The following is a 25970-nucleotide window of genomic DNA, read 5'->3' as shown; positions in this document are numbered from 1 at the left end:
AGGCCAACGGGGGTGGTTTTATTTGGACCCCCAAGTTTTCTGAGCAAAAAAACAATGGGTCAWGCATAAATTGGCTTTAAGTCAGGACATTTATATTTATTGTGCTTTGCTGAGCAGAGCTGTTGTGAAGGAAGTTGTCAAGGAAGTGAGTTTGTGTCAATGCGGAGCTATACAGAGTCCTCGCCATTGTACAGAGCTCAATGTGGCCTATGCATGCCTCCGGAGGCTCCGCAATTGCTTCACACCATCCATATGGCGCCTGGCTTTAAAATGAAGGAGTCGTGACTCTCAGTCAGTAAAAAGAGTAATTCAAAAATAACCAATCTTTAGTGAACTGCACACTAAAAGGCTCTGCATGGTCAATTGTCATCTTCAGTGGCCATACAGCATTTACTGCATGCGGCGTCCGCAGAAGTCAGAGCAAACATACTTTTGGCGCTTTGCAGAGCTATTGTCAAGGAAGTGAGTTTGTGTTTATACAGGACCTCCCGCCCACACCTACTGTCAACCAATAATCTCAATGTGGAGCTATACTGAGCCCTCCACATTGTTACATTTGAGAGGCGCGCAGCAATGCGCTACAGAGCTTGATTTGGCCTCTGCATGCCTCCAGAAACTCTGCAATTGCGTCACACCCTCCGTCCACAATTTCGGATCAAGCATAAATTGGCTTTTAAGGCGTCCTACGTGAGCTCTTGCGGATAGGAAGATGGATGAGGAAACATGCAGGGTGAGGTCGGGGAACACCCTGGAACGCCGTCATCGGATGACATAAAACAGCATTATATCAGGTGGACTCTGTCGTCTTAAATTATTCATATGTTTTCACTGCTGCGCACCAACGTGCATGTAATTCTGTCAAGACTACGAGCTATGATTTGGACGATACTTTTGATTGTCCAGGGCATCCTGATCTTATTCATACTTGTTTCGAAACGCTCTAGGTGAGTACCCTTTTCTAAAATCACTGCTTTATTCGAGCTAATTTCTACTTTTGCAATGCATACATTGAACATAGCATTCATGCTTTTTGTATAAAACTGTATTGTAGCCTTTTCAAACTTGTTTTCACCTGTGCGCATATTTGTGTAGCCTACTTATTAATATATGTATTGCCTACCTATCATAAACTAACCCACCATAAAGTAGTATTTACCATAAACCTAAAATAATCTAAATAGATCTTGATAATATCATAGTTGTATTGAGCGATATATTTAAATGAGCTGTCGCCTGTCAATCATTTTTGAGAGGCACAATTTAGATAATTCTGAGTTTAACCAAAAAMCAAGGGATTTACTATAAGAAGTAAACAACATTACTTAATCTGTTAGTTTAGTGGCATGTTAAATAACAATTTATCCTCCCACTCAACGCTGTGTTTGGAGTTTGGTTAAACAGCCAGGCTTTGAAACTTCTGTCGATTTAAGGACTATTTCTGCTGGCTAGTTAAATGTAAACTTGCGTGTCTCAAAGATTTTGTATCAAAGGTTCATGAAGGCACATCTGTTTTCATCCCTGTTGCTGTATCCTTGGTTGTGAGGAACTGATGGCCTTGTTCTATTCTAAATGTTACTGGGAGAGTTCTGGTTTTAAAACTTCCTGGAAAAGCTGTATATATTTTACACACAGCTGTRTTACACAATGTACTGATAAGAGCCAGGCATGCAAATATTGATTCAATTGATGTATGGGTACAGTCACTATATTAAAATACAAAATATGTGCAATCAGTAATGTTGATATGAACAAATATAGGTATGAATATTAGCTGTTCAAAATTAATTGTATTCTGTTATTTTCTATACAGGTCAGAGAAAGAGCCACCTTTAGATAAAGGAGTTATTCCATGGTTAGGCCATGCCCTTGAGTTTGGAAGAGATGCTGCCAAGTTCCTAACCCGTATGAAGGTGAAGCATGGCGATATCTTCACGGTAAGAGTGGCAATATCCTCCTGACCCCAGCAATAAATGTTTGTTCTCTAGTGGACATCAATTCTTTGTCCATATCTCTAAGGCCATACAAGCCACAGTATTACGTCCTGTTGTCCCTTTGAGATGACATTCTGGGCTTTTCAATGATGTCACATGTGTGAGGTTGTGACTTTGACAACTTTATCTTCCTGGTTCCTAAAAAAATGGCTGCTGTCAAAATTAGAACATTTTATAGAAATTTGAAAAGAAGTGTGTAATTATTATTTTTGCGACTTTGATATTCAACTTGTTTTCTAGTAAGTGAATATCTCAGGAATAGTTAAGTGAGTTGTCAGTACTGTGTAATATTTTTTTTCACATTAAATAAGAGCTTATAAAGAAATATCCTCTGTAGTGGACAACCGGATGCCGCAACTATGTTTTTCACCTACTTTACCCATTGACTGTAATGTTAAATGTTTTCATATTTACGTCCTAATGACCGTTACAGATAACAATTTTGCACTTACAATAAAAGATAAATAACAATATTTTACAAAATCTCAATCTTAGTAATGTTTTCTTTTCACCCCAAACACTTTTTTGGGGTCTCAGGAGGATATAAAACACTATCCTCAATATCATCTACGTAAATGTACCTTAACCTGATCATCTGTTCTTGCCTTAATTCTCGAATACATCTACAGTAGATTCAATTCTTCACCATTCAGGGTGAGTGTTTGTTTGTGTCACCCTTATTAATTGTGTGTCTGTGTCTGTGTCTGTGTGTGTAGGTGCGTGTGGCTGGACGTTATGTGACAGTGCTGCTGGACCCCAGCTCTTATGATGCTGTGATAGAGGACTCTGTGTCCCTGGACTTCACACGCTATGCACAGGTTCTCATGGACAGGATCTTTAGCCTGCGGCTCCCCCATCACAACCCTGCTGTAGAGAAGGCCATGATGAAACAGTACGTCCCTATCGTTATCCCTAGCACAGTGTCACTCAATCTTTTATGTGGGCCAGCCCAAAAACAGCTCCACATGCCTATTGATATGGTCAGAGTTCAAAATGACATGTTTTAAATAAGACAATTGAGGACAGCATTATCCAGCCAATAACTGGATCCTTACACAGGTATAATACACAACTGTGTGTGTGTAAAGTTGCTGCCTGGCTCCACCGTAGTCTAAATCAAAATGTTTCCCTCCCTGAGACAGAGAGGTGTCTGGGACCAGGGAATACTACATCAACCATCACAGATATCACTACCATCAGCATAAGTTGGTAAGCAAGATCGCGACAACAGGCATGGACACTCTGTTCCTAGCTCCTAGTCAACTTTTCTTGTTGGTTATTACTGCACTGTTGGAGCTAGGAACATAAGCATTTCGTTACACCCGCGATAACATCTGCAACATATGTGTACACCAGATGGAGGCTCCTCAGAGGAAGAAGGGAAGGACCATTCTCCTCAGTGAATTTCATAAAAATAAAATAGTGAAATATTTAAAAAGTTATCATTTTTTGATAAAACTGTACTAAATATATTCACGTCACCAAATAATTGATTAAAACACACTGTTTTGCAATGAAGGTCTACAGTAGCCTCAGCAGCACTCTGTAGGGTAGCACAATGGTGTAGCCTGAGGACAGCTAGCTTTTGTCATTCTCTGGGTCCATTGACTTCAATACAAAACCTAGGAGGCATATGGTTCTCACCCCCTTCCATAGATTTGCACAGTAATTATGACAACTTCCGGAGAACGTCCTCCAACCTACAGTATCAGAGCTCTTGCAGCATGAACTGACATGTTATCCACCCAATCAGAAGATCAGAGAATGAATATAGTACTGAAGGCATAAGCTACAGCTAGCTAGCACTGCAGTGCATAACATGTTGTGAGTAGTTGACTCAAAGAGAGAGAGAAAGAAACAGTTTTGAACAAATTAATTTCTTGCGAGAGAGATTTGGCTAGCTATATTTGGCCCTATTTTTTTTTTTTACTTTCACTTATCTAGCGAATGCAGCTAGCTAGTTTAGCCTACTCAAACACCCGGCTCAAACAGAAAGGGATGCTATGTTAGCTAGCTGGCTTTAAGTTTTATTAATTTATTGCCATCGGCGCCCACCGGTGTAACTGCTTTCTGACTTTACACTGTAGTGCATGATTGTAGTGGGTTTACTAACGCGTTAGTTCTAGTAGCTATGTTGACTATGACGTGACAACGATGTAGGCTGTGTGTAGCAGTTAGCGGTCATGATATGAAGGTTTGGCTTGGAAAGTTTTTTTTGCCTGGTCAGACAGCTGATGTGTTGTGCACTGAAGTCCACAAGCGAAGGGAAAAGTTGAGAGGAGGAGAGTGTGTAGATAGTTGTGAGAAGCAAATATATATATATATATATATACAATGAGCAAAGTGATCATGCTGTTTTAATGTGGCTGCTATGAAAGTGAACTCTGTTTGCGTGTGATCAGAGGTGTATTCAATCAGCCAATTCTGTTGTAAAATGTTTCTTAAATGGAAGCAAACGGAACAAAACGGGGATAAACATACATAAATTTGTCCAATAGAAAATCACATTTGCAATTGTTGGATTAATGATTACACCCTAGATCAGCTAGATGCAGGCAAGAGTGTACAAGGCAGTACTGAATGTGTCACTGTAACGGTTCTCGATGGCTGAAGGAAGAGTGGACCAAGGTGCAGCGTTTAAAGTGTTCATGATTTAATCAAAAAAAAACACATCGAACAAAAACAACAAACAGGAGAACGAAAGCGAAACAGTTCTGTCTGGTGCAGACACAAAGTAGAAAACAACTACCCACAAAACACAGGTGGGAAAAGGCTACCTAAGTATGGTTCTCAATCAAAAACAACGATAGACAGCTGCCTCTGATTGAGAACCACACCCGGCCAAACACATAGAAATAGAAAACATAGAACAAAAACATAGAATGCCCACCCCAACTCACGCCCTGACCAAACCAAAATAGAGACCTAAAAAGGATCTCTAAGGTCAGGGCGTGACAGTCACTGTCTGTCACCTTGATTACAAAAAAATATTTTGACCTGTTCACCTACATTGTAAACTCGTTCATAGGCTATGGTTGTAGCAACCTCATGATGGATACATGGAAAATGTGAGTACCTACAGTGGCTTGCAAAACTATTCACCCCCCTTCCTATTTTGTTGCCTTACAACCTGGAATTAAAATGGACTTTTTGGGGGGTTTGTATCATTTAATTTACACAACATGCCTACCACTTTGAAGATGCAACAAACAAGAAATAAGACAAAAAAACTGAACTTGAGTGTGCATAACTATTCACCCCCCCAAAGTCAATACTTTGTAGAGCCACCTTTTGCAGCAAATACAGTTGCAAGTCTCTTGGGGTATGTCTCTATAAGCTTGGCACATCTAGCCACTGGGATTTTTGCAAATTCTCCAAGGCAAAACTGCTCCAGCTCCTTCAAGTTGGATGGGTTCCGCTAGTGTACAACAACCTTTAAGTCATACCACTTTGACTAGGCCATTCCAAGACATTTAAATGTTTCCCCTTAAACCACTACATTTTTGCTTTAGCAGTATGCTTAGGGTCATTGTCCTGCCGGAAGGTGAACCTCCGGCCCAGTCTCAAATCTCTGGATGACTGAAACAGGTTTCCCTCAAGAATTTCCCTGTATTTAGCGCCATTCATCATTCCTTCAATTCTGACCAGTTTCCCAAGCCCTGCTGATGAAAAACATCCCCACAGCATGATGCTGCCACCACCATGCTTCACTGTGGGTATGGTGTTGTCGGGGTGATGAGAGGTGCTGGGTTTGCGCCAGACATAGCGTTTTCCTTGATGGCCAAAAAAGCAGAATTTTAGTCTCATCTGACCAGAGTACCTCCTTCCATATGTTTGGGGACTCTCCCACATGCCAAACACCAAATGTGTTTGCTTATTTTTTTCTTTAACTTTTTGATATAGGGGGCAGCATTTTCACTTTTGGATGAATTGCGTGCCCATAGTGAACTGCCTTCTACTCTGTCCCAGATGCTAATATATGCATATTATTATTACTATTGGATAGAAAACACTCTGAAGTTTCTAAAACTGTTTGAATGATGTCTGTGAGTATACTAGTTCCCATGCTTTTAAAATAACGGTTCTGTTCTGGAATAGTATGGATCACTTTCATTCCAGGTTCAGTTTCTGTTCCTTGAAAAATGTCATTATTTTCCAGTTTTCTGTTCTGTTCCCTGAACCACTTCCAACCCCTGGTGCATACAACAAATGTGCTCACCTCCCACCATGCTGTTGCTGGGCACTGTTTGTCACGCCCTGACCTTAGATATCTCTGTTTTCTATATATTTTGGTTCGTTCAGGGTGTGACTAGGGTGGGTACTCTAGTTTTTTGTATGTCTAGGGTTTTTGTATGTCTAGGGGTTTTGTAGGTCTAGGGGTTTTTGTATGTCTATGTTGGCCTGATATGGCTCCCAATCAGAGACAGCTGTTTATCGTTGTCTGTGATTGGGGATCATATTTAGGCAGCCCTTTTCCCACTTTCTGGTGTGGGATCTTGTTTTTGTATAGTTGCCTTGTGCACTGCAATACTGCACGTTTGTTAGATTCTTTGTTGTTTTGTTGTAAGTTTCACTATTAAAACCTGTTTGGGATAGGGGGCAGCTTTTTCACTTTTGCATGAAATGTGTGCCCAGAGTAAACTGCCTGCTACTCTGTCCCAGATGCTAATATATGCATATTATTAGTAGTAGTAGTATTGGATAAAAAACACTCTGAAGTTTCTAAAACTGTTTGAATGATGTCTGTGAGTATAACAGAACTCATATGGCAGGCAAAAACCTGAGAAAAATCCAACCAGGAAGTGGGAAATCTGAGGTTTGTAGTTTTTCAAAGCTTGGCCTACCGAATACACAGTGTCTATGGGGTTGCACTTCCTAAGGCTTCCACTAGATGTCAACCGTCTTTAGAAACTTGTTTCAGGCTTCTGCTATAAAGGAGGGGGGAATGGGAGCTGAATGAGTCAGTGGTCTGACAGAGTGTCTCAGGCTCGTGACGCGCGCTCCTGACAGAGTTAGCTCTTGTTCCAGTGATTTGCTACAGACGATGGAATTCTCCGGTTGGAACATTATTGATGATTTATGTTAAGAACATCCTAAAGATTGATTACATACATCGTTTGATATGTTTCTATGACCTGTAACGGAACTATTCGAGTTTTTGTCTGGACCTAGTGCTCATGAAGATGGATTACTGGGCTGAACACGCTAACAACTAGTGGCTATTTGGACATAAATGATGGACTTTATGGAACAAATCAGTCATTTATTGTCGAACTGGGATTCCTGGGAGTGCATTCTGATGAAGATCATCAAAGGTAAGTGAATATTTATCATGTTATTTCTAACTTCTGTTGACTCCAACATGGCGGATATTTCTTTGGCTGGATTGGGCTCTGAGCACCGTACTCAGATGATGCTTTTTCCGTAAAGTTTTTTTGAAATCTGACACAGCGGTTGCATTAAGGAGAAGTCTATCTTTAATTCTGTGAATAACACTTGTATCTTTTATCAATGTTTATTATGAGTATTTCTGGTATTTCTGTGGCTATCTGCAAGATCACCAGATGTTTTGGAATCAAAACGTTACTGCACGTAACGCGCCAATGTAAACTGAGATTTTTGGATATAAATATGCACATTATCGAGCAAAACATACATGTATTGTGTAACATGATGTCCTATGAGTGTCATCTGATGAAGATCATCAAAGGTTAGTGATCCATTTTATCTATATTTCTGCTTTTTGTGACTCCTATCTTTGGCTGGAAAATGGCTGTGTTTTTTTTTTACTTGGCTCTGAACTAACATAATCATATGTTGTGCTTTCGCTGTAAAGCCTTTTTGAAATCAGACACGATGGGTAGATTAACAAGATGTTTATCTTTCATTTGCTGTATTGGACTTGTTAATGTGTGAAAGTTACATATTTAAAAAATATATTTTTGAATTTCCCGTGCTGCCTTTTCAGCGGAATGTTGTCGAGGGGTTCTTTAAGTTCCTAGCACGCTGCGCCTTGGTCCGATCCTTTCAATGAACGTGACACTGTTGTGGAACTACCTCAGTCTATCTCAGCCATATCGTCATTGTGTTGGTTACAGTGCTATAGTGCTTACTTTCTGGCTATACTGTGCATAGACCACTGGCTCTGTGTAGTGGATTTTGAATCCACAGTATCAGTGTTTTGTACCCTGCCACACAGGTTTACTACACAGACATAGGATAGTGTTTCTTAATGCTAGGACCACAGGTGTTTTATGGTGTTTTTTCACATTATTTAGGTAGGAGTGAATTACAGGTTTGGTCTTGATGATGAACGTTTCTCTCTCTTGACCTTAATTTCTTGACTTAAACCTTTGTGTCCTCAGGCACTTTGAGGGGGAGAGCCTGTCCTGCCTGAGCAGCACTATGCACTGCCATCTCCAGTCCCTGCTGCTGCAAGCCCAGAGGCCCTGTCACAACCAGACTGACTGGAACACGGACGGGCTCTTCAGCTTCTGTTACAGTCTTCTCTTCAGGTATGTTTGGAGGGTTTCAAATTGTCATGGAAATTACCACTAAGGATTTAAAGTTAAAGGTCTTTAGTATCAAGGCTGGAGAGGTTACAACCAACTTAATACTCTAAGTACAAGTTTGTCAGAAGCTCTGAAGGGATGCTCTCCCTTTAGCACTCTTTATACTCATGCACAAACTAGGCGTCTCTGCTCTCAGGGTGCAATAATCTGATAATGACCTTGCACACACAGTTTCTAGGCATTGGGCCAAAGTAACAATGTGTCCCTTTCTGTTCTTCTATCAGTCCCTTCCCTGAGAGCAGTCACAGAACATCCTAACACAATAATCAGGACTCAATATGCTACATGCATTTGCAGAGACACAGAGGACACAAAAAAATGTCCACTACACTCCCTCCTTTTATCACCATATGTGATAACAAAAATGTATTTTACTTCTTAACATACATTCAGTCTATCATCAGGAGTGCATTTAGTAAATACTGATTCTTACATACAATAGACAAAAATCCATCTTCATATTTAATACTTTTCCCATTACCCTTCACATTATAAGGTTGCTGTTGTTTAACAACCTAACTTAAAACCTTCAGGTATTTTATCAAACATGGATACTAACTCATTCTTGTATATTATCATCAATTGTAGGGGGAAAGGGGAGTTCCTAGAGAGACAGCAAGTTATCAGTATTACCTTCTTTAGTAGCATTGAACATGATAGTTGCTGAGATTCTAGTTGCCAGGGAAGTACAAAAGGCCTTAAATCAAGAAAGCAAAATGATCAAACACTTCAAACAAAAGATTCCAGCTATTACCCACTGAGCTATCTGGGAGCCCCAAGCTCCAAAGAGGCCTTTCAGCCAACCAGTAAACACCCACTCTGATTTCCCAGAATGAGACTTTGTAACTGTGGCAATGTAGTTAGCAAGATCAGTCACATTTGATGACACATCTGGGACAAAAGTGCAGTATTCGTCGCCAATCAGTGCACAAGTACCCCCTTGACCAGCCAATAAGTAGTTTTGCAGGGCCACCTTACGGGGTGCTTTTACTTCCTCATTCAGAACAACAAAGGCGTCTCCAGTAGCATTTTCCATTTTCTCAACTTTAATAGCCAAATCTCGAATTTGATCTGAGGCACATGCAACTCCATATTGGGGCAGCAAAACACGAGCGAATTGGGAGAAGAAGGTCTGCACCTGAGTGACATCTGCAAGGGATTACTTATTAAAATGAGTGGTCGGCTGATGATAGTCTCTGAACAGAACCCTCAATTCTGTTTCAGTGTTTCCAAGGACTCTCATGGCCAGCACCACAAACCCAACAGTACATGTCCCTCACCAATTAGGTGGTAAACTATAATAAGCAAATCTGCCACACAACCAATAGGTACCATTTGGGGCTCCTTTCAGTGTGATAGACTTATTTTAAACAACAATTGTATAACTCACATTTCCTGGTGCTCCTGTAACAGAATCATGTACTACAAGAGAGCAGTTATTGCTACCATTCACCAACATAGTACAGTTACAAACATTTTCACCCAAATGGTTACTCCCAATTCCTCAAATACACCAGGGGGCTACCAGGGATTCTACTATAGGGATGGGTGGGTCACTGTAATTGTTTGGTCTAGGATATACAAAGCTGACAATAACATTGTATATCGTAAAACAAGTCATGGGGTTGGGATTCATTGGGGGGGGGGGAATTGGCCAATGACAATTTTGAGGACAGTTGAATAGTTACGTTTACCCCTGCAAGGAAACCCCTACATATGGAAGACCCTTACCAACTCCCACAGGACACAACCCACATACCCAACAAGAAGTCTTTTATGAGGTGACATTTGCCATCATTCCAGCTCGAGAGAGGAACAGATTCCCTCCCTCATCTTGACCTTTTACTTCAGTTTTCCTTTGGCTGACTTCTCCTTCTGGACCACTACTCTGAGTCTGCGGTGGTCCCTTTGGCTCGGGACTTTCATCTTCACCTGAACGGTCAGTCACTGTAGGGCAATCAATGGTTCCAATCAGCACAATGGTGCAGATCCAGGAAGGCCACACAGCCTAAGGGATGGGACTCCCGCCATCCTCCTCAGGGGCAGGAACTTGTCTGCAGTGCGAGACATGAATACAGGTGTCCCTCTCAGCTAACATTTTACCGCAGTTCGGGGTGGTCAGCAAAACCTGATATGGTCCTGTCCAACAAGGATCCTTCCAGCTCTTTCTTCTGTAGTCTTTCAACACCATGAAGTCGTCAGGGCACTGACAATGCTCAGTTCCTCCTGATAGATTGGGCAGAGAAGCCTTCACCTGTGGGAAGAGTCTTAAGAACATTGTTAAGTGAGACTCAGTATGCTCCCAAGTCTTCTTTCATTCCCTGCAATGGCAACCTCTTTTGAGGAAATGGCGTGTTAGTCATTCTCATGGGTTGCCGTGTCAGCACCTCATGGGGAGAGAGACCAGTCACTGTGTGGGATCTGCCTCTCATGCTCATCGGTGCCAATGGAAGCACCTTCACCCATGTCAGGCTTGTTTCACCAATCAGTTTAATCAATCATTTTTTTAGGGTTTGGTTTTCCGTTCTACCGCATCCCCAGATTGAGGATGATAGGCACAATGGTTTCTCAAATCAATCTGTAAAGCCTATGACAGGGACTGAACAATCTCATCCACAAAATGTCAACTATTGTCAAAGGAGACTTTTGACGGCAGACCCCACCTTGGTATGCATGATCTCTCTCAGAAGAGCCTTTGCCACAGCTGCTGCTGTAGCTCTCCTGAAAGGAAAAGCTTCAATCAATTTTGAAAATATGTCAACAATCACCAAACAATACTTGTTCCCCTCACAAGGGGTCAACTCAATGAAGTCCATCATCAAGTGCTCAAAGGGGCCCTCTGGCCAGGGATTGGACGCGTAGGATACTGAAATGCTGCATCCAACATTATTAGTCATACAGATCACACATTTCTTACAAAATAATTCTGCAAACACCTTTTGACACATGGTCTTGACCATGTGACAATTTAACAAGGTATTGGAAAGTACAATGGGGCATGGCAGGTCTATTAGAATCATCAAGCCATACACCTGAGGTGTCCTTGTGGCAGTGTTCAGCCCACCGCCTTATCTCAGTCGCATCAGCTGCTGCCTGCAAAACAACAACATTATTAGGAGAGAAGAGGTTAATGGGAACAGGAACTGCTGCCATCTGTAGAAAGGGGAAACAGAATAGGAAGCAGCCAGCTTGGCTGCACAATCAGCTTTAACATACATGCTCTGGTTAAACCAAATAACTCTGCTGCATGAGCAGACAAGTGAGGGGGAAGTCTAGCACTTTCCACAGTTTGAACAGCGGTGACAACCGCATAGCCTACTAAAGGTTCACCCTTGTCGTTCCTGAATTCAAAAGAGGAACGTCTTTGTGCAGCCAAGCTGGCTGCTTCCTATTCTGCTTCCTACAGTCCATCTCAATGGTCAATGGGTTAAGCACAGTACATATTTTCATGCTTAGAGTAGTATCCCACATGCCTAAAGCCAACTCCCTGGTACTGTGTCAACACAGTAGACATAAACCCATGATTCTCAGAGACAAAAATATGGAATGGTTTGGTGTGGTCAGGCAAACCCTAAACAGGGGGTCAATAGTAGAGCCTGCTTTAACTTAATCAAGGCTAATTCAGTCTCAGGGGTCCATTCCACCACTTCAGACATTTACATCTTTCTGCCATGAATGTCTTGGCATGTGACAAATAAAGTTTGATTCGAAATACAATCCTGAGGAGGCTGTACTGTCTCCTCATAGTCTTTCAACCATGGGCGGCAGTATCCAGCCACTCCCAACAGAGACATCATGTGCTGCTTAGTAACAGGTTTAGGCAGGGACTTTAGGCTTGAGGCAATATCTTTAGAGAGGGCGTGACCATCAAAAATAATGTCATGACCCAAATATTTAACAGAACTTCTACATAACTGCATCTTAGAGGGGAAAACGTTGACCATTTTCAGCTAAGAAAATCAACAATGCCTTAGTATCTTCGTGACATATTTCCTCAGATGGGGAACAGACCAACAGGTCATCAACGTATTCAACCACAGTACTACATCCAGAGGCAATACAACCTTCCAGGTTCCTCGCCATTTCCTGGGCAGAAACGGCAGGTGATTCAACGTAGCCCTGTGGCATCACTGTCCAAGTAATTGTTTCCCCAAGAAACGGAAAAGAGTACCAATACTGTGACCTAGGGTCAACAGGGATGCTGACAAATGCATTAGCCAAAACTATAACCGAAAAACAATAGCTGCCTGGGGGAACTTGGGGAATAATAGTAACTGTGTTCAACACCAAGGGTGCTCTTGCGTGAACAGCATCATTAACTGTTCTAAGATCTTGCACAAAATTATATTCACCAAATGGCTTCCTAACAGGTCAAATAGGGGTGTTACACAGATAATTTGGGCATGAGATCAAAGACCCATTTTCAACCAGGGTCTCATGGATGGAAATAATACCCATTTCTGCTTCTTTGCTGAGATGGTACTGATTTTTATATGGTCTGTGATTATTCTTCGGGACAACTTTCACTGGGGTGGCACCTCTCATCTTCCCAATATCAATCTTGGAGACAGCCCAGAGCTGTTCTGGCACTTCATCCAGCCATAGTATGTGGGAGTTATCTTGAGACACAACCATCATATTCTCTGTAGGAATAGGTTATTTCTTTGGTATCGTTCGGGTGGTAGCCCAGAAAGGAGAAAAAGGTTGCTGTTGATGGTGACCACTTCCCATCACCTTCCCAGGCCACCCAATCAGTGGCTGTCATCACACTCTTCATCCAAGGGTCAACATCGCTACATTCTCCCCCCCCCCAATTTCTTTTTTATACTACAGTGTGGGACAGCACCTGTTACTTCATACAGTGCTCTCTGTACATCAGACAGCAAAACTCCGGCACCTGTAAATTCCTCACCGTAGTATATTCCATCAATTGTCACTTCCATTCTGCTTTTCTGCTTTGTCCATCTTTGTTGATATTCAGGGTCTTCTTCACACGAGCGGACCGCTGCTGTGCAGTGAACATGTTCTGGGACCTCCCATGCACAGTGGTGTGGAGAGGTAAGTGATCTCTCGTAGTTCACCTTCCACCTCAGGATCGTTCAAATGCCAGGCATAATAACACTGGGACATGCATGGGTATATCTCATTTGTAGGGGAACGGAGGGACAAGCCTTCAGCAGTGCATGCAGCAGTCAGATTTATCTTGCACATCAGATCTCTTCCCAGGAGGTTGACAGGGCAGTCGGAGGAGTACAGATTTTTTATTTAGAGGGGCAGATAGCAACCCCAGTGTCTACTAGGAATTGAATTTTCTGGCCAAGTATTTCAATTTCTATCAGGGGATTTTCAGCAATGTGGTAAGTTTCAACATCTAGCATGTGGTTCTTCATCATCAGAGTGTTCTTCTGTTTCCACCTCATCCTATGTTTGTTCCCACCAAAGGGATTTCCAACCCTTACATCTTCAGGCAGTCCTGGCCATTCCCATTCACCCTGGTCATCTCCATCACCAGGACAGTCCCATTGAGATAATGGTGCCGGAGGGGATGGCTGCCGTTTTACGGTCTCATAACCAAATGTGCTTTTTTTTCACATTGTAACTTATTTTGTATATAATGTTGCTGCTACAGTCTCTTATGACCGAAAAGAGCTTCTGGACATCAGAACAGCAATTGCTCACCTGAAACTGGACAAAGATTTTCTCTTTAATGAGTCCGACGCGAAGGATATACTGCTTACCCGAGACCAGGCCCAAATCCCTGTCATTTACATGAAGAAAAGACTGAGATACAGGGGGCGGAGATCGTGGCACCTTGTGAGAATTTGTCGGGGAGTGGGTTAACTGCCACTACCATCCTTCCTATTGGCCAATGTGCAATCACTGGAAAATAAACTGGATGATCTACAATTAAGACAATCCTACCAATGGGACATTAAAAACTGTAATATCTTATGTTTCACAGAGTTGTGGATGAACTACAACATGGATAATATAGAGCTGGCTGGGTTTTTCATGCATCGGCAGGACAGAGCAGCTACGTCTGGTCAGACGAGGGGCGGGAGTGTGTGTCTATTTGTCAATAACAGCTGGTGTGCAATGTTTAATTTTAAAGAAGTCTTGAGGTATTGCTCGCCTGAGGTAGAGTACCCCATGATAAGCTGTAGACCACACTATCTACCAAGAGAGTTTTCATCTATATTATTCGTAGCCATCTATTTACCACCACAAACTGATGCTGGCACTAAGACTGCACTCAACGAGCTGTATAAGGCCCTAAGAAAACAAGAAAATGCTCATCCAGAAGCGGCACTCCCAGTGGCAGGGACTTTAATGGAGGCAAACTTAAATCCGTTTTACATCCTTTCTACCAGCATGTCGCATGTGCAACCAGAGGGTAAACATTTTTGGGGGGATAATCTAACCATAATTATATCCTCCTGATTCTTGCTTACAAGCAAAAACTAAAGCAGGAAGTACCAGTGACTCGCTCAATACAGAACTGGTCAGATGACGCGGATGGTATGCTATAGGACTGTTTTGCTGGCACAGACTGGAATATGTTCCGGGATTCATCTAATGGCATTGAGGAGTATAACATTTCAGTCACCGGCTTCGTCAATAAGTGCATTTACGACGTCGTCCCCACAGTGACCTTACGTACATATCCCAACCAGAAGCCATGTACTACAGACAACATCCGCACCGAGCTAAAGACTCAGAGCATGCGCGGACCAATACTCAAGTGTCTTCATTGACATTTTCAACCTCTCCCTGACTGAGTGTGTAATACCTACATGTTTCAAGCAGACCACCATGTGCCCAAGAAAGTGAAGGTAAACTGCCTAAATGACTACCACCTCGTAGCAGTCACATCGGTAACCATGAAATGCTTTGAAAGGCTGGTCATGACTCACATCAACGCCATCATCCCAAAAACCTTAGACCCACTCCAATTCGCATACCGCTCCAACAGATTCACAGATGATGCAATCTCAATCGCACTCCACACTGCCCTTTCCCACCTGGACAAAAGGAACACCTATGTGAGAATGCTATTCATTGACTACAGCTCAGCGTTCAACACCATAGTGCCCACAAAGCTCATCACGAAGCTAAGGACCCTGGGACTAAACACCTCCATCTGCAACTGGATCGTGGACTTCCTGACGGGCCGCCCCCAGGTGGTAAGGATAGGCAACAACCCATCTTCCACGCTGATCCTCAACACGGGGGCCCCTCAGGGGTGCGTGCTTAGTCCCCTCTTGTACTCCCTGTTCACCTACGACTGCGTGGCCAAGCATGACTCCAACACCATCAATAAGTTTGCTGATGACACAACAGTAGTAGGCCTGATCACCGACAACGATGAGACAGCCTATAGGGAAAAGGTCAGAGACCTGGCAGTGTGGTGCCAGGACAACAACTTCTCCCTCAATATGAGCAAGACAAAGGAGCTGATCGTGGAGTACAGGAAAAGGAGGGCCGAACAGGCCCTCTCGAGTCAAGAGTTTCAAGTTTATTGGTGTCCACATCACCAACAAACTATCATGGTCTAAACACACTAAGACAGTTGTGAAGAGGGCACGACAACACATTTTCCCCCTCAGGAGAGGCATGGGTCTTCAGATCCTCAAAAAGTCCTACAACTGCATCATCGAGAGCATCCAGACCGGTTGCATTACCGCCTGGTATGGCAATTGCCCGGCATCCGAACGTAAGGCGCTACAGCGGGTAGTGCCCCCTTTGTTATTACACTGCTGCTATTCACTGTTTATTATGTACGCATAGTCACTTTACCCCTACCTGTATGTACAAATTACCTTGACTAACCTGTACCCCTGCACATTGACTCAGTACCGGTACACCCTGTATATAGCCTTGTTATTGTTATTTTGTGTTCCTTTTATTTAGTTAATATTTTCTTAACTCTATTTCTTGAACTGCATTGTTGGTTTAGGGCTTGTAAATAAGCATTTCACGGTTGTATACATTTTTATTTTATTTGCTAAATGTCCTGGCTTGCCACAGTTGTAGCAGCTCCAGTCTCTTCCTCCAGAGGCGCCTTGCACTCCTCGCCCTCTTCCCATTCCTCTCTCAGCATCATCCTTGACCTCCAACTCCACGGTATCCTCTTCCTCCAGCGAAAAACATAAACTGTGCAGCGTGTAGTTTAGCTCCAGTCTTGGAGTTCTTTCACTTAATCTGTCTTTCTGCATGGGTGATTTAAGGTTTGACATCAGCTAGGGTCTTTGTCTCCCAGCAAATGCATGTATGGGTCACAGCTGTCTTCAGGTCTTGTCGCAGGCTAGTAACCACGGCATGGCACAGCAGGCTGCCATATCATTCTTGGTCAGGTGTCAGATCAGAGTGGTGGAGGAAGATATTCTCCATTCGTTCCTGATATTCCTCAAAGCTCTCATCGGCCTTCATCATGGTGGAATGTATTTCTGCCAGTCTGTGTGCTTTTGGGTATGTTGTCTTTACATTATCAAACACAGCAATGAGTTGGTCAGCACGGTTGGCTCTGGTTGCATCACTGTTCCAACCTACCTTACACTGGTTCCACTTGAACTTCAAACACCGACAGGGCATTTCCTCACTTTCACAGGTGGGGGGGTTATACATGGCAATGATTGCTCTCACCTCTTCTTCAAACTTCACAGCATCTTTCGCAGGGTCAGTCCATGCTGTCCAATCTTCTGTCTGACACAGTAGCCCCTTACCAAATTTCTTTGCCATCACTTTACTGGGTCTCTTTGGTGCCCAATCTGGGTCTTTATATATACTTTTACTGTTCCATTTTCCCATTACTACTTTTAATTTTACCTTATCAGTTTACATTACTCTAACAATTTACTCATACCTCAATCATTCTGCGAACTAATTTCGTCAAACACCTGGGATAAACAGTTTACGCACAAGCCCGTTCCACGAGCCACTTTGTTTGTAAATACACCAAGAAGAATGTTGAGTGGCACGTAAGAGGCATCTAATGAAAGAGCAGTGCCACCCATGCTTATTTGAGCCTCCCTCACACAAACACTATGCTTCTAGGCAGCCCTTCCTGTAGCACTCTCCACGCCTACACACTGTAGAAGGCTTTTTATTTATAGCGATGCCAGAGATGTTTGAGTTGGTCATTTAAACACTCAGCGTCCTAATGCGAAGCAGATAATGTAACCATTACTACTTTTCGCGTGAGAGAAGTTTATACTAGTAAAGGCCCACGCTGTGAACACTAATCAGGTGGGTGAGCAGTGGAACACAGGAAGAGTACCTGTTGACCTTAAGTGGGAGGACATCGATAGGAAATGAATCTTAACCATCACTTAAGGCAACTTCAATCAATGTAATGACTACTCTTTGACATGGTTTCCTATGCGTAATTGCTACCTAAACTAGCAAGCTCTGTTTGTTTGGCATACCACCTAGTCTTGTATATCTGAGACCTCAGGTAACATGCCGGAACATTGTTACATTGTGGGAGGCAACCTGTCTGACTAGGGAGACAACATTCTACCTTACACCCACAAACTCACCTACCCACTCTCTCTCCCTCAGGGCAGGGTACCTCACACATTTCGAAGGGGAGCAGAAAAGTAACAGAACAGACCCCATTGACGTTTACGCGGAGTACCGGACGTTTGACAACCTCCTGACCAAAATGGCGAGGACCACGCTAAAACCAGGTGACTAAATGAAGCATGGTCTCTGAAAGAAACATTATGAACCACAAGGTTTTAAATCTGTGTAAAAGTACAATGGCAGATGGATGTGGGAGTTGATAAAAATAAAGAGTAATTGTGTCCGATCTTAGGGCTCAATTAATTTTGAATGTGGTATTATAGATTTAATGTTTTACCCTAATTTTGAATGTATTATAAAGATTGAATAGAGGGAGAATTCAATCTGTATTATTATGACTTTATATGACTCAGCTTTTTGTATCATTGAGTCGTCTGGCTGTTTGTGATATGTCATTTGTCCATGGACTCACTGTGGTGACCTCATCAGTGAAAGGACTTTAGGTTTGTTTCTTGGTTGCCATGGTGCGATCGCTGCAGTGAATTATTTTATCTGAGCGGGTCATATGTTTGAATCCTATTTCCGATTCACACTGGCATATTACTCATGGTCGCTATGTCGTCTCCTCTCACTCTCACACCTGTTTTATACAGGCTCTATCTGATGTCACCTGACACACCTAGTCTTCTCTCACCATTTCACTGTCACCTGTCCCTTTCATTCCCTTATCTCTTATTTTACTCTTCTCTCACGATACATACTGTATATGTTTTTACCTCCAGACTTACTACCACATATCTCCTGTTTCTGATAGTATCTGCCCCACCCGTGTCACTACTGTCACCTCTTTCCATTCATATGGCATGTGGATATCATTGATGTTTCATGTCACATGACTCACTCATTGCTTCATCTTTATGTCATGCTCATTTACATTAGTAAAATACAGTGCATTCGGAAAGTATTCCGACCCCTTGACTTTTCCCACATTTTTTTAACGTTAGCCTTATTCTAAAATTGATTAAATAGTTTTTTTCCCCCTCATCAATTTACACACACTACCCGATAAAGACAATTAAAAATTTTAGCAAATGTATTAATTAAATACTGAAATATCACAATTACATAAGTATTCATACCCTATACTCAGTACTTTGTTGAAGCACCTTTTAGCAGCGATTACAGCCTCGAGTCTTCTTGGGTATGATGCTACAAGCTTGGCGCACCTGTATTTGGGGAGTTTCTCCCATTTCTTCTCTGCAGATCCTCTCAAGCTCTGCGAGGTTGGATGGGGAGTGTCGCTGCACAGCTATTTTCAGGTCTCTCCAAAGATGTTCGATCAGGATCAAATCTGGGCTCTGCCTGGGCCACTCAAGGACATTCAGAGACTTGTCCCGAAGCCACTCCTGCGTTGTCTTGGCTGTGTGCTTAGGGTCGTTGTCCTGTTGGAAGGTGAACCTTCGCACCAGTCTGAGGCCCTGAGCACTCTGGAGCAGGTTTTCATCAAGGATCTATCTCTGTACTTTGCTCCGTTCATCTTTTCCTCGATTCTGACTAGTCTCCCAGTCCCTGCTGCTGAAAAACATCCCCACAGCATGATGCTGCCACCACCATGCTTCACCGTAGGGATGGTGCCAGGTTTCCTCCTGCATAACTTTATTTATTAAATAAATGTAAAAAGTATCCAAATGTTGTGTTATATGTTCACTCAGGTTCCCTTTATTTAATATTTGGTTTTGGTTGATGATCTGATAACATTCAGTAAAACTATGTAAAAATAGAGAGAATCAGAAAGGGGGCAAATACTTTTTCACGGCACTAATCACATTAACTCTGTTTAACCTGTGTGTGTGTGTGTGTGTGTGTGTGTGTGTGTGTGTGTGTGTGTGTGTGTGTGTGTGTGTGTGTTGTGTGTGTTGTGTGTGGTGTGTGGTGTGTGTGTGTTGTGTGTGTGGTTGTGTGTGTGTGTGTGTGTTTACTCTGAACTCACCTGTCTTGCCTGTGTGTTTTTGTATGGGTGTCTGTCTGTCTGTCAGAGGAGAAGAGGACTGCCCAGAGTGTGCGGGTGCGTCTGTGGGAGCTGTTGGCCCCGGCGGGGCTGGGTGAGGGCTCGGGGTCCAGCACCTGGCTGAGATGCTACAGGCACCTCCTGCAGGAGGAGGGAGCTGACGAGGAGACGCAGAGGAGAGCCCTGCTGCTGCAGCTCTGGGCCACACAGGTCAGTCACATTCAATGCCCTAACTCACCTCCCTGTGAGTTCTGTCATTGTTACAAAGCAAGGGCCGCCCAGCTATTTAAAGCTGTTCTGAACAGGTCTCATGAATGATTGGTGAAAATCCCTGTTGTTCCATTACACACATAGATAGAAAAATTCCTTTCTATTCAATAGCTTTTTGGAGGTGGGCCAACAATGACACCAAGTTATTTAGCAGCACACCCTTCTGGCTAGCAGCCATCTTAAACATGACAATGTTCCAATACAAAGACGCTCACATGCCAACGTCAGATGCTAGTCTCGATTGGTTAGGGTTACCCTTTGTCAAATTCAGCTTTCAACACAGTGTGCCTCTCAAATTCTGATTCTACTGTGCCTGTTTGTCTGCCACACCTTTTACGCCTTGTCCAACCATTGTAGAATCGTTTTATAATAAGTGATTATTCTTGAAAGACTAGAAATAATTACGAGCCCGTGCAGTGCTTTAAGATGAATACTAATGCTGTATTCTCAACCACTGGAGTGTATGGAAAAACCCCAGAACGGTTAGACCTTATTTTAGTGTTGTTATCTCAGAGAGGGCAGATATATTATCTCTATGTTAGACTACTGCGAGTCCCAGTGGCCTTCAACTACACATGGCCTCAGTGGGATTGTCTCAAGCTGTGTTTCTCCTCCGTGCTAGAATTGTTGTCACAGAGTGACACTGCAGTCTGCTCCTCCTGCTCTAATAAGTATTTCACAACAGAAAGACAGACATGAGTTTAATACTCATCTTTACCACAAGAGTGCACTGGTAGCCTCTTTATGTAGAGAAAAGTGTATGATGTCAGCGAAATGAACCCTTGGAATCCCAAGATGGAAAAAGTAGGCTGTAAACACAAAGATGTCTTCAAGTACATTCTGAGTACACTCTGCTTAGCAGGGTTGGGGTCAATTCAATGAGCCCAACCCTGCTGCTTAGACATTACTTCACCCATTGAGAACTGATAACTGCCTCTAACATTTCCCACAGACACATGATCTACCATCATCATGTAACTCTTGATTGCCATCTTTCAGTTCCCTTTTTTTCAGTAACCCTAATAATTTAGTAAAGAACAAAAGGTGTTACCAACAATATCCTCACCAAACCCAGTCTCCTCCTTGTGGTATTATATTGCATACAACTCCTAGATTGTATATTGTGCAGTTTATTACATAGGAAACATTGTTTGGTCTGGAGGCAATGTAAATTCAGTGGTCTTTCCAGTCATGTACAAACACAGAGAGATGGCCATGGACAGGCCAGTGTGCCCTCAAACACTCCATATTGAGTATCTGTTTGGTGTCTAATGTATTTCCTTTTGAAGTAAGCCATTACAGCACTTACTTCCTGACAGGAAAGGATTTAACTGTACAGACAAGTGTTGGTTGCCCTTTGTGTGAACTACACGACTATGAGAGAAAATAATAAGAGCTGTCATGTAGTGTGTAATGTTCTCTTCTCCGATTACATAATTGCTACCTGTACAATCTCTCTGTGAACTACCAGAGAGGGAACTCACTGTCATTGCCTTCATATCAATCTTCATTTGTGGCCAGGGTAATGTTGGACCTGCTGCATTCTGGCTCTTGGGTTTCCTGTTGACCAATCCTGAGGCCATGAGGGCGGTGAAGAAGGAGTTCAGCAAGATCTCAGGGCAGGACTCAGTACAGTGTCCCCTACTGGACAGGCTACAGCACACACCTGTGTTTGGTGAGGGTTTCTTGTTTCATGGGTCATCTGCACAAAGACAAGGAGCTTCATCCCTATGGGCACATGTACCCTAATGAACAGGGTATTTCTGTTTAAAATCATGAAAGAGAGAGGGGAGGGGGAAAAAGAGATGGAGAGGTGCTGAGAGGGGGAGAGGAAAATTGAAAAGAGAGACACATACAACACACACACACATACACACTGTTCCCAGGCGAGTGGCCACACAGTCTTTCCCTGAGACCCTAATGAGCTCAATGACTAAAAGACCAGGGCAGATCCACCTGCTCAGACTATGAAAGATGCTCTCAATTAGCTAATGGCTCCCATGTCACCATCAACAGGTGGTCTAACCTCTAGTGCAAATAATGACACTAACCTGAATATAGTAACCTGACTAGCCCTTTTTAATGTGTAACTCCTCTGCAGGGAGTCATCAAATAAGAATGACCTTGGTGAATCTATTATGAGGACATAACCCCTACAAAACCCCAAGCATTTCGCTACACCCGCAATAACATCTGCTAAATATGTGTATGTGACCAATACAATTTGATTTGATATGCCTAATGAGTCTGTGTACATTAGTGTTCATCTTCTTCTTTTCTTTGCCCTCCCAATCCCAGACAGTGCCTTAGAGGAGACGCTGAGGCTCAGTGCTGCCCCCTTCATTACCAGAGAGGTAGTGCAGGCAAAGACCCTGCACATGGCCGATGGGCAGGAGTACAAACTCAGGAGTGGGGACAGAGTGTGCCTGTTCCCATTCATTAGCCCTCAGATGGACCCTGAGATCCACCAGGAACCACAGGTATGGATGTCGCTTGTCCCTCCCACATTATCAAAGAATAGCTCCCTAATTAATGGACAATAAAGATTAGTTTCAAGTCCATCTGCGCATGTTGTCTATCCTATACAACACTAGTTGTATTAATTGTATAGCACAGGTTGAAGATAAGGTACAGTAATAATCATTGACATTTGTTTACATAAGGAGGAAGCACACCTACACAGTTTCTAAAGTGCCCCTCGATTACTGATGGAGAGGGAGAAAAGGTTAAACCCGTAACACTGGACCACTACAGGATTAGCCTGTATGGCACAGGAACACAAACAAACACGGCTAATAGGCGTGGGAAGGGATTTAGTTACACGGCTGTGTCATTCTGTTGTCCTTCTCCACCCTACAGTACCATCCAATTAGTGGAATATGCAGGGAAATTGAAATAATAGGCTAATATTGCCATGTGATATGATATGGTTGCGTGTTGCAGGAAGCGTGAGGGAACGGTCATGTTTGATCATCATTTGTCAGTATGAGCTGGATTCACTGCTTTACCTCCCTGTGTTTCGTGTCATAGAGATTCAAGTATGACCGCTTCCTCAACCAGGAAGGCTCTGTGAAGAAGGACTTCTTTAAAGGAGGGAGACGGCTCAAGTACTACACCATGCCATGGGGCGCGGGCACCAATGGCTGTGTGGGAAAACGCTTTGCTATCAGCTCAATCAGACAGTGAGTGTCTGAGTGTTCCCTGTGGGTGTTAGGGGAGGGCAGAGGATGTCGGAGGGGGTCAGAGGTCCCCACCTCACCAGAGTCAGGGACAAACTAAATTCTGGGACAGACAATTGATTTGGGGAGATGGAAGGCTTAGCAGCTGTTTGTGACTACGCAGACTCCTCCAGGTGTCTATGCAAGATTGGGTTCCAGTGAGATGAATTTCACTGCTATGCAAATATCCCATTCCAAAGGAAAATACAAATGGGGTATGCAAAAACTGGTATATGCAAATAGAAAATGTTACAGTTTAGACACGTTTGTAATGTATTATGTCAACAACTTACCTATTGTGTCTCTCTCTGTGTGTTCAGGTTTGTGTACCTGGTGCTGTCTCATCTAGAACTGGAGCTGTGTGATCCAGAGGCTCAGATGCCAGAGGTGAACACCAGTCGCTATGGGTTTGGAATGTTGCAGCCTGAAGGAGACCTGGCCATCAGATATAAACCTAGACGGTCACATTGAAGACAGAGAGGGGTGCGGAGATCTCTCAAACCAGACATCAATTTATGCTCATATCAAAGTGTTTGACATATGTCAATATAAAGTCAATATATGTCAATATAAAGTATGTATTTTTGTAACAACACAAATGTACAGTGTAATGTTATTGTGCTATTTATCTTGAATTATAATTTATATATTTCACTTTAAAGTGTTTGTTTTTGTTCTTCACTATTTTGTTTATACAATATGCTGTATCAATGATTAGCTTGGCTCAATAAAACCAGCCCCAAGTGTTTAAAGTGCTTTCCATATAAACTCTTGCCCCACCTAATTACAATGATATATATTTTTAAATGTTCACAACAATTTGGAGCTTATCCCAGTGATTAAATGGTGTCATAAATCCCCTCCAGTCTCATGACAGTTGTGTCCATTGCATCAGAGAACTATTTGGTAGATGCTTTGAGAGTAATGGGGTGGCTGGCCACTCTCTAAACAGAGCTAACCACACATTCATTACACTGACATTGCCCTGCTGGTCGGGGGCAGAGTGAATGGAAAGTTTAGATTTATATGTCATTTGAAAATAAATTAATAGCCCAGTTGACCAATAAGAGCTGACCTACTTTTTAGTCACTCTACATTACTGAGTCCATATCCCTCTCACAGGTTTCTGGGGATCCCAGCAGCATAACATTGAGTGGTAAGCTTATGCATGTACAAAGAGGTTACAATTGTAAAGCATGTTGTAGCCAATGATGTATATAAACCCTGGCTTGCTGAAGCAATGTATTGCCCATTGAGAGGCTTTGGAAACCACCGGTCGGCCATATTGGCACTCCCTAGTAGGAGCAGTCCTCCATAGGAATTAATGGAATTCTACAGTATTTTAATTAAAAGGACAAAATGACATGTATTTAAGTATTTGTTGTTTGTAGTGGGGACAGTAACATTGGTACTCTCTAAAGAAAATACATTAAGGAAAATGTTTTAACATTTTTTTTCTTTTTTTAAATGTTTAGTTCACATAATATAATTTCAAAGTATGCGTTAAGGCGTCTGTAACAGAATAAAGGTGTCAAAAACGAATGTAGACATTAATAAATGCATTCCTATTGCTTCCTAAATATTTTGTACAATTGAGGAGTACCAAGATAACTGTGAGGTTTCTTCAATAAAGCGCCCCCTGTCAGTCATCCTAGGTTTGTACTGTACACATCGTTGGTTGTACCAAGTGCAATGAGGGTTCCTCAAATGACAAACTTTGGAGACCCGCAAATGACCCTCATATCCAGATTGTATAACTTTGTTATAATAGCCTAATAGGGTATAAAATACAATAGAAGGCATATCATAGTAATGATGTAACATAGACACCTGCTCTCTCTTGTGCACGATGGTGCTGTTGAACCCCATGATTGCTGCTTGATTTGTTCTCTTATGTTTTTGTGTCATCATGTACATTGGCCATTGATCATGCCTACTGCAGGGGACACCAAAGCAGCTACCTTGCCAAGACTGTAAATCTTGTAAAATACCTTTAGCTTAGATCTTTTCCCACAAAATACTGGTTAATGATGATACTAATATTTAGTCTGGTTTGTGCAAATTATAGTCTAGTAAGCTACTGTACATAAAAGTTGCTTATTGCGCTAAATGGATACATTTCAAAACTTTGTTCTGATTTAAATGGTGTGATTTTTAAAAATATTTCTTAAATAATGTCTTATTTGATTATGAAAGCCTTCGTTGTTTGCTTAAATAGAGCACTTAGTGGTCAATATCATTATTTGCGGTTTCCAGAGTAGACCTGTCATCATTATGTACTAAATGTTGGCCGTTGATCATGCCTACTGCAGGGGACACCAAAGCAACTACCTTGCCAAGATTGTAAATCTTGTAAAATATATATGTATACACTAGTGTGCAAAGC

The 25970-nt window shown here is 42.5% G+C and overlaps 1 protein-coding gene across 1 annotated transcript; it reads left to right on the top strand.

Annotated features, from left to right (window-relative positions):
• The first annotated feature begins 602 nt into the window (after positions 1–602).
• Positions 603–25207, top strand: LOC111966323 (prostacyclin synthase-like). Its single transcript, XM_023990863.2, has 10 exons — positions 603–944; positions 1811–1934; positions 2708–2883; positions 8357–8506; positions 18125–18252; positions 20125–20306; positions 21888–22041; positions 22665–22846; positions 23397–23548; positions 23905–25207. Exons 1-10 carry the CDS (start codon positions 820–822, stop codon positions 24053–24055), a joined length of 1524 nt encoding a protein of 507 aa, XP_023846631.1. The 5' UTR covers positions 603–819; the 3' UTR covers positions 24056–25207.
• The last annotated feature ends 763 nt before the right edge of the window (positions 25208–25970 follow it).

The sequence above is a fragment of the Salvelinus sp. IW2-2015 genome, linkage group LG1 (assembly GCF_002910315.2).
Source record: "Salvelinus sp. IW2-2015 linkage group LG1, ASM291031v2, whole genome shotgun sequence".
In the NCBI taxonomy this organism is placed as follows: domain Eukaryota; kingdom Metazoa; phylum Chordata; class Actinopteri; order Salmoniformes; family Salmonidae; genus Salvelinus; species Salvelinus sp. IW2-2015.
Note: the sequence above shows the minus strand (reverse complement) of the source record. Positions and strands in the feature narration are given on the sequence as shown.

Coding starts and splice junctions, on each gene's coding strand:
- LOC111966323 (XM_023990863.2), top strand. CDS start 820: ATGTTTTCACTGCTGCGCACCAACGTGCATGTAATTCTGTCAAGACTA. Junction 1,935..2,707: donor AGCATGGCGATATCTTCACG/GTAAGAGTGGCA, acceptor CTGTGTGTGTAG/GTGCGTGTGGCTGGACGTTA. Junction 20,307..21,887: donor TGCAGCTCTGGGCCACACAG/GTCAGTCACATT, acceptor ATTTGTGGCCAG/GGTAATGTTGGACCTGCTGC.